We start from the raw sequence: 10,238 nt of genomic DNA, 5'->3' as shown, positions 1-10,238 counted from the left end.
ATATTCGATTAGTATCAAAAGTAAACATGCACAACAACAGACCAAGGGGAATCTTCATATCAAATTTGAGAAAGATACCTCCAAAACTACTCGAGAAATAGCCCTAACAAACATTCAGTCAAAATCCAAGATGGCCACCTGTCAGCCATTTTGTGTATTCCATCGATCAGTTTTAAAAGTAAACAGGCACAACTACAGACCAAGGGGAACCTACATGTCCAATTGAGAAAATTCCCTCCAGAATTTGCTGAGAAATAGTGATAACAACCATTTACTGTGAAAATTCAAGTTGGCCACCTGTCGGACATTTTGTTTATCCGATCAATCCCAAAAGTAAACATGCACAACTACTCAACCATCTTCACTTCAATAATAAATTGACACCGACTACTTAAAGTAAATAACAGGTTTATTTGTCAACAAACTAATATTACAATCTGCCATCAATATGTCATTATTTCATGAACAATCCTCGGCTAAATATAGGGAACAGTTTTACTTATAGAAGGTTTTAATTTGATACACTTTGTAGAGAAATAAACCTACAAATCATTTTAATATATAATTGGTACACCAAGTGTATACAATTAATATTACTTTACCAGCACATCTCCTAGTAATGGTTGTACAGTAGATATGTTTTGGCATTGATTACAAGTTCATACCAGTTTGCATTGAAGTCGAGCCTTGTCAATCCAGCCACCACTAATCGGCTGTATTCTGTATTATGTACTGTTAAAATTATTCTGAAATAAATTCATGCATTATTAAAGATAAATTGATAAAATTTTAGTTAACACAAATTCACATAATATCATCTTTGAGTGAAATGTAAACTAGATCGAGTTTTGACAGAATTTGCTCATCCAGAGGTTTGGCTAAGGTAGGTGACAAGGATGGGCAGGAACACAGACTAAATGTAACGTTTGTCCCGGAAACAGTCTCAAACATACACCACTGACATTAACATGGTATAAAATCTGACATGTCCGACATCAACTTAAACTATACATTTCACATACAACGCCATTAAGTTATAATATATCTATTGACGGCAGAACTCCAAAAATACTTGTGACGTAATGTACACAGCGCCTGTAACACACCTGTAAAATTACAGTCTAGAAGAACGTGGTCACTTTTAGATATTGGGACAACTTTTTCTCAAATGGAAACCAGCGAGTTTTCAAAACAAACAAACAAAATAAACATGCAGTATATATATGTATACCCAAGTGTAAATATTGCAAAACCTTTCAAAACAGTAGAAAAATTCTAGAAAATATTATGTACAATGACCTTTTGCAGGTCACTGGAACCTAGACTATGGAGAAGCAACAAATTGATATCACACAGCTTCTAGCAGGTAGTGTAGAGGCTGACGATATGTCCTAGATCGTACTTACTTACAATGCAGACAACACATACTATTTATCTTGAACTACCTGTCAATATAGGTTTTGATACTTAAAAAAACACAGAAATTTTAAAGCGACAATAAACATATTTACTGTTCATAAAAATATTCTACCGGAGAAAACAAATTTGTATCAAATAACATTGTAACCAGTAGAGTCACTGTCCACTAGTAGCGGGTATGGAAATCGTGGCCATTGTAGCATTAAGTATAATGTTAGCAACGTCACTGATGATCCTCAAAGGACATGTATCAATGACATCGCCCCAATCTCACAAAACTTCTCAACTCTAAAAATGTCCTAAAACATTGTTTAATTTCACATTTCCTCTCAAATGTTCTAGATGTTTTTAGTTCATCAAATCTTCCAAGTCAGAGGGTGATTTCTGAACATAGATTAATGAAAATTGTTTTTACTATTGCAATTAATGTTTGAAGAAACAGACACCTAACTATAGATTTGAGACATTCTTTATGTGAAGAAGACTTGTGATTCCGAAAAAGAAAGACGATCAGAACCATTTCCACATACAATAAACTTCATTGTTATTTGAGGGCGATTCAAACTATTTAAAAGTCAGTTAAACCTGCTCTCAAGACCTCCTGTGTTAAAATCTGGAATGCTCAATACAATCTGGAACACATGCTGTCCAGATAATTTATGTGCAAGTCAAGTTTACGTTATATAAATCTGGGAAAAATCTGAACTGTTTTTTTCTGTACCCAGGTACCTAGACTTATTAGAAACTATGGTGTAATCTAGTCAGTAACATTTACTTTATGACAATGCCACTATGTTCAGTTTAGTGAATTTGGTTCCGAAACTGAAAAATATTTGTAATCTCTACACATATCACTTCAAAATGTAAACATATTCTTTGTAATATTTTCAGTACAACACAATATTGCAACACATACCTCATATATTAAATTTCTGATTCAACATGATTGGTTAATATATTTCAATTATTGATTTGATATACTACAGGGAAACACGAGTTGAGAAGGTGGACAACTTCTGTCTCAGTTTGAATTACAATGTCCACCGATTCACCTAGCCGATAAATGTCAGCATCTTCTTTCTAATGTTGGTAAAGTTTTTTCTAATACCATTGGGTTATTAGCACTATTAAATGTACATAATTTCTAGTAATAAAAAAATATGGATTCATTGGTTTTTTAAGGATCCGTTAAAAAGGTTTTTTTCTGGCAAGACCATTGCTTTGATAAATCATTGTTGAAAAGAAAACCAAACCATGCGGGACTGTATTAAAAAACAATAACGATAAAAAAAATTAACATAATCATCAAACAGTGTTCTGTGTGTAAAAATTCATTTGGGCTACACTGGGATTCGAACTCTGGACTTCAGACTATTTCACTGTATCTCTAAGCGACTTGAGCTACCTCAACAAAAGTGTCCTGCCTAACTGTGCTACAGTTAACGTTACCGCCAGAACGAAATTAAGGGGAGGTAACTGTTCATACAACAAAACACATTGCAGTGGGACAGGGATCCTTAAGAATACTGTATAGGTTAAATATCATTTCAGAAAAGAAAAAGTGAGGAAAACATTTGCGATATGGACACTACATTATAAAGCTCATCATGAAAAATATATTTGATAAAAATATCGTTCTTTGGAGTTGTCATCAAACATCATTCACAAGAAAAGCGTGATGAAGAATTTTTTACGACCTGACCCGCTTAAAATTATTACAAATCAAAACAAGAAATTTAGCTGAAATAAATACTATCATAATAATAATTTGTTTAACAGATAAACACAGCTCTGCTTGTTTCTATCAGTTGCACCAAGAAACAAAGATTTGCACCAAACTCAGCACGACATTTAATTCACTTTCAGATCTATTGCCAGACAAAAACTTACAGTATTCAAGCATTAAAACAATTCAACATATGGAATTCACTTTTATCCCCTGCGTCACAAAATGTAAAAAAGAAAGAAAGAACAATACAGATTGTAGTCTATAATCTAAAGGAAACACTGCCATGCACTTATAATAACAGGCATAGCAGCACTGGTGATACTGTTACATGCAAAATGACCGACCGTCAATTCCGCACCATCTTTGCAATGCCATTAACTGTATGACCCAGTGGTGACCTTTAATTCACACACAGTTACGATGTAAATATAACCGTGACAACTTGTTTCACTCAGTAACAGCGTAAAATAACCATGGCAACCTATCACTGACGGTGACATTGTAGGTGAGATCTTGGCGGTCTTTCTTCATAATTACAAAGTCAGTATCATTGTAGCAATCTTTCTCTCACAGTTATAGTTTAAGCATGAATCGTCGCGGCCTCTCTCACAGTTTAAGCATGAACCATTGTGGCCCCTCTCACTGAGTGAAAGTGGGAGTTGACCGAGCCACTAGATCTGCTCATGCCTTTTTGGCCGCCGCGTTGGCCTGAGCCATCATCTCATCAAGGGATTGATGGGGGGCCGGTAGCTTCAGTTCGTTGGGTGTCACCCCCCAGATGTCCTTGGCATATTCCGATATTGTGCGGTCGCTAGAAAACTTGCCGGACGAAGCTATGTTGAGCAAACACATCTTTGACCATTTGGTTTGATCCTGAAAACAAAGATACAGAAACATTAACATCTATTGGTCAATTAACTGGACAGACACCTGTTACTGTATCTATTCTATTGATGGTCCATCCCTATGAAACGCCTCTCCAGTTTTGTCATTGTCTTAAAATAACCCATAATTGATTTACGAAAGAAGATGAATTCTGCCCTCACACCATAAAGCACAGATTCAGATTCCAGCCCCAGTTACATATATATGGTTTGGGCCATTTGGAGGACTGTAGTTTAAGTTTAAACTACAAAATAATGATCCTGATTTATTGTTATTTAACTGTTTGATACTTATGTAATTTTTTGAATGTTATTTCTTTAATTGTATGTTGTTCTTCTATACCTGAGATTGGATTAACATCTATTCCTGAGATTGGATTAACATCTATACCTGAGATTGGATTAACATCTATACCTGATATTGGATTAACATTTATACCTGAAATTGGATTAACATCTAAACCTGAGATTTGATTAACATCTAAACCTGAGATTGGATTAACATCTAAACCTGAGATTGGATTAACATCTATACCTGAGATTGGATTAACATCTATACCTGAGATTGGATTAACATCTATACCTGAGATTGGATTAACATCTATACCTGAGATTGGATTAACATCTATACCTGAGATTGGATTAACATCTATACCTGAGATTGGATTAACATCTATACCTGAGATTGGATTAACATCTATACCTGAGATTGGATTAACATCTATACCTGAGATTGGATTAACATCTATACCTGAGATTGGATTAACATCTATACCTGAGATTGGATTAACATCTATACCTGAGATTGGATTAACATCTATACCTGAGATTGGATTAACATCTATACCTGAGATTGGATTAACATCTATACCTGAGATTGGATTAACATCTATACCTGAGATTGGATTAACATCTATACCTGAGATTGGATTAACATCTATACCTGAGATTGGATTAACATCTATACCTGAGATTGGATTAACATCTATACCTGAGATTGGATTAACATCTATACCTGAGATTGGATTAACATCTATACCTGAGATTGGATTAACATCTATACCTGAGATTGGATTAACATCTATACCTGAGATTGGATTAACATCTATACCTGAGATTGGATTAACATCTATACCTGAGATTGGATTAACATCTATACCTGAGATTGGATTAACATCTATACCTGAGATTGGATTAACATCTATACCTGAGATTGGATTAACATCTATACCTGAGATTGGATTAACATCTATACCTGAGATTGGATTAACATCTATACCTGAGATTGGATTAACATCTATACCTGAGATTGGATTAACATCTATACCTGAGATTGGATTAACATCTATACCTGAGATTGGATTAACATCTATACCTGAGATTGGATTAACATCTATACCTGAGATTGGATTAACATCTAAACCTGAGATTGGATTAACATCTATACCTGAGATTGGATTAACATCTAAACCTGAGATTGGATTAACATCTATACCTGAGATTGGATTAACATCTAAACCTGAGATTGGATTAACATCTATACCTGAGATTGGATTAACATCTATACCTGAAGATTGGATTAACATCTAAACCTGAGATTGGATTAACATCTATACCTGAAGATTGGATTAACATCTATACCTGAGATTGGATTAACATCTATACCTGAGATTGGATTAACATATGTCTATATTGCTTTCTTATGGTGTTCAGTAGTATGTATTCTATCAATTGTCATGTCCTCACTGTTCCTTGTGCCGTCACATTAGACATTATTACACATGACATATAACTTAAATTAAATTATATAACTCACTCCAATCTGTTTTCCACAGTCTTAACTAAAACTGTCATCCGGAGGATAACTAATACCCCCCAGATGCTATTGGTTTGGTGACCTTGACATTGGGGTTCCGGACAAGTTAATTTGCATAAAGCGATGTAACGCCCTTAAAAAGTGTTGAAATCTGAAATTAAAAGGCTGATGCAGAACTACATAACATACTGATCATACAAGTGAAGTTTCAATGAAATCTGCCAGTTAGCTAAGATGGAGTTTTACAGACAAGTTACTGTGGACAACAGACATCAAGACAGGGTGATTCCAGTATATCCCCCTCCCCCAACTTCATATAATGACTTAAACCTGTTTAATATTACGTGACTATTTCAGATCATTGACAGAAAACTTAACTACCGGCATAAAGCCGACATTAAAGAAACCTGTATTTGCCTTACTCTGACCCAGGATTTGAAGTATGGGTCTATTTGCCTAACTCTGACCAATGATTTGAAGTATGAGTCTATTTGCCTAACTCTGACCCAGGATTTGAAATATGGGTCTATTTGCCTAACTCTGACCCAGGATTTGAAGTATGGGTCTCTATACCTTTGTAGGTAGAGAAAAGAAATTCATTTTATAACTGTCACTGAATTTATTGTTTAATAAAGCCTATAAATATATATATGTTCTAATTTGTTGCATGATTTGATATTGATGATGTTTACTGGTTAAGACAGATATTGAATGACTATTTCATTTTCCAGAATATAAACGATAACAAAAATTTCAAAATTTTAAAGTTCAATTGAATATATTAAGCACAGGGATTTTTATCAGTTGGTTTAAGAAAAACACTGTTTAATTTTAGATGTTGGTTGACGATGCTCACCAGGTATGTTTCGCTAACTTTGTCCTGGCATTTGACGTAGGATTCAAAGTCCTTCAATAACAGGAATCTGTAAACACAAAAAGGCCAGGAGTTACGTCAACCATCAACAGCTATAACATATATCAAAGTAAAACAAAAAGAATTTTATTTGATGAAAGTTGTTGTTCAATATGATGTCACAAAGCCTATTCATTTGGATATCTGACACTTCATATGCCGAGTGTCAAGTCTCTCCGCTTAAACACTGGAAACGTTCAGTTTCTGCACATGTCTAGATCGCCAAATTATAATCCACTAATTTTTTATTTTTTCGGCAAAAATCGTGAAAACTTAAGCCAGTGTACATTACATGTTTTAAGGTAGGTAGAATATGTATATTTCTATGCCTACTTCAGTATCTTATGGATCTGAATCAAAGCTCAACTCTCAAAGTAGGAACAGTTTAACCCTTTCACCCCTATGTAGCTGAAGTAGCCTCTACCATGCATTGATATGGATGTGTCCATTCGTGGTCTACAGTAGTGAAAGGGTTAAAAAAAAAGAACCAGTAAAATTATTCTATTTTCATAAGAGATTTTTTTTTCGCTGTATTCGGGAAATATGTACAAATCCCATTTATCACATATCTAGGCAGGAAAACACTGCGTGTGTTGTTATAAGGGTTCCTCTGTGTTACCAGTACCTGTCATGGTTGAGGAGGATGTCCACCAGCTCCTGGAAGAGGTGTGGCTCTCCAGGCGAGAAGTAACCACTTGACACCTGATCGATGATCTGTTTAAGGTCGGGGTTACTTTCGTAATATTGTCTGGAGTTGTACCTAATATCAAAAGGACAAATAAAGGCGGAGTTAGGACTCTGTGTAAAAATCTGTAGGGGCTGATTCTCGTCATCACTGGTATTTACTTTTTATAATATATGTGTATAACATTTATGTGTATGCTTGTGTTATCAATCTGTATTTCATTGCCTAAAATGTGCGTTTTGGGTGATTTTTGTCAAATTACACAGAGCTTTAAAGAAGTGATATATATTATTAAAATATCACTTAATTGAACATACTGTAAGATTTAATGAAACATTCCTATGAATAAATTAATTTTTGTTTCTTTCAAATTATTATACAAGACAGATTAACCTAAACACAGCATTTGTTTCCAAAGTATCTGACCTTTAAACGTTTCTAGATAGGATACATTTTTGTCTTTTTCCAAGGTTAATTTATCGTATACACTAAGCTAAACATGCCATATTAAGTCAAATACAATCTGTTTGTACTCCATTAGTTCAAAACTACACAACTTCCTGTATTATTAAATTGTCTGGTCAAAGGAGACTTCATCATTCATATCAATAGCCATGTGTACCCTTCTTTCTTGGTTTGTTCCACTTCATCGACCTCCATGCCAAAGATGAAGATGTTTTCCGCACCCATCTCCTCCGTCATCTCCACGTTGGCTCCGTCCAGCGTGCCGATGGTCAGTGCTCCGTTCAACATGAACTTCATGTTTCCTGTGCCAGAGGCTTCTGTACCAGCGGTGGAGATCTGCTCGCTCAGGTCTGCTGCGGGGATGATCTTCTCGGCCAGGGACACACGGTAGTTCTCCAGATATATGATCTTGAGTCGGTCCCCAATGATCGGGTCGTTGTTTACCACCTTGGCCACAGAGGTGATCAGCTTGATGATCAGTTTGGCAGTGTGGTACCCGGGTGCAGCCTAGCAAAATACATTTTGTGAAAAATTTAGTCATATACAGTGGAACGTGAATAGTCCAGCCATTTTTGTTCCTGGCTAAAAGTGGCTAGCTGGTAAAGCTGCCGAATTTCTGGGGCAGTTTTGTATAGAACTAGAAAATCTTTGTAAAATATATGGATGCCCCCACTTCTAATGTGATGAAAATTAAATGCAAAGTCTAACTACGGAATTGGAGCAAAATGCAAAATCTATCGAAGCCAGTGAAGTGGAAAATATAGATCACTGTGACCTACATTTGATTAGTAATCCTCAAGATGTATCCACATATCAAAATGGTAACCTTTCCTAAATCACTGGATATATTTTAAACATGAAAAGGTTCATTTTGCATGATTGCCCTAGCTACGAAGGCCATAAGGGGTTGAGACTAATGTATTGCCTTGCCCCAGACCATGATTGTCTTAGCTACGAAGGCCATAAGGGGTTGAGACTAATGTATTACCTTGCCTGACCATGATTGTCCTAGCTACGAAGGCCAAAAGGGGTTGAGACTACATGTATTGCCTTGCCCCAGACCATGGTTGTCCTATCTACGAAGGCCATAAGGGGTTGAGACTACATGTATTGCCTTGCCCATGACCATGATTTTCCTAGTTACAAAGGCCATGTGGGGTTGAGACTAATGTATTACCTTGCCCCAGACCATGATTGTCCTAGCTACGAGGCCATAAGGGGTTGAGACTAATGTATTACCTTGCCTGACCATGATTGTCCTAGCTACGAAGGCCATAAGGGGTTGAGACTACATGTATTATCTTGCCCCTGACCACGATTGTTCTAGTTACAAAGGCCATGTGGGGTTGAGACTTAGGCCACTTTCGTCTATTGCAATCCAAACGGGTGTACAGGTTGGACCCAATTTGTTCATTTATGAAATAAGGTTGGACCTTTTAATCTGATGCAACTTTCAGGCGAGCCTTGGCAAAACCTTGCCAGTTCATTTTTAGGTCTGCCAGGATTTTTACTCGAAAATGTTACATTTACAAATAGACCACATAAACCAACATGCCCCTAATGTATCACCTTGCCCCCGATCATGATTGTTCTAGGTACGAAAGCCATGTTGGGATCCCGCTTGAGTCGGTTGTACAACAAGATCATATGTAAACAGTTCATCAGCTGCCGCTTATACTCATGGATACGCTTCACTTGGATGTCAAAGATGGACGCAGGGTTCACGGTCACATTGTACTCCTTCAGGATGTACTCGGCCAGCTTCATCTTGTTCTCCTGCAAGATCAGAGCATGTGCTGTAATGTTTTATAAGTCTGAGAGGCTTTTATGGGTGAATAAGTTGAGCAGGTAAACACCAAGCAACAACTGTCAATATTACTTAGGAAAATATCAATTACATTCATCTTATTTAATACTTTTTATTTGAATACCGATACTTTTTAATTATTCAGAGGAATTGTACGTCATTCAAAAGAACAGAACCAAGAAAACAAACCTCCTACCACTGGGTTTTATAAGTTTGATTGACTCACCTGTTTCACTTTCATAATCTTGTTGAGGTAGGAATCCTCATCTACAAACTGTTTAAGCTGGGCAAGCTCGTACAGGTCAGTAGCCCAGGTCTCTCCGATTTTCTGAAATTGAATAAAATACTTTCTAGTTACAAGAAATCAGGTCTGTCCGGGTCAAGTGATCGGGGCATTGAATTAGGGTTAAGGGTATATGCTACCTAACAAATTCTTTTTACCTCTAATTTTGTCAGCCATAATATTATGCGTTTCAATGTTGAATGTTAACAGTGTATACTTACCAGTACTGCTATACAT

The 10,238-nt window shown here is 36.1% G+C and overlaps 1 protein-coding gene across 1 annotated transcript in view; it reads right to left on the bottom strand.

Moving 5' to 3' along the window:
* Positions 1-391: 391 nt before the first annotated feature.
* LOC110450475 (glycogen phosphorylase, muscle form-like) overlaps positions 392-10,238 on the bottom strand; it is a 36,392-nt gene continuing 26,545 nt past the window's right edge. Inside the window, exons 11-16 of the mRNA XM_021498028.1 lie at positions 9,945-10,046; positions 9,481-9,687; positions 8,069-8,418; positions 7,387-7,521; positions 6,705-6,771; positions 392-4,021 (exon numbers count right to left, since the gene is read on the bottom strand). Of these exons, the coding sequence (XP_021353703.1) occupies positions 3,830-4,021; positions 6,705-6,771; positions 7,387-7,521; positions 8,069-8,418; positions 9,481-9,687; positions 9,945-10,046 (1,053 nt within the window). The 3' untranslated portion in view covers positions 392-3,829. The remainder of the gene's footprint in view (positions 4,022-6,704; positions 6,772-7,386; positions 7,522-8,068; positions 8,419-9,480; positions 9,688-9,944; positions 10,047-10,238) is intronic.

The sequence above is a fragment of the Mizuhopecten yessoensis genome, unplaced genomic scaffold (assembly GCF_002113885.1).
Source record: "Mizuhopecten yessoensis strain PY_sf001 unplaced genomic scaffold, ASM211388v2 scaffold5229, whole genome shotgun sequence".
Lineage (NCBI taxonomy): Eukaryota > Metazoa > Mollusca > Bivalvia > Pectinida > Pectinidae > Mizuhopecten > Mizuhopecten yessoensis.
The sequence above is the reverse complement of the archived record's forward strand: the minus strand, read 5'-3'. Positions and strand labels throughout refer to the sequence as shown.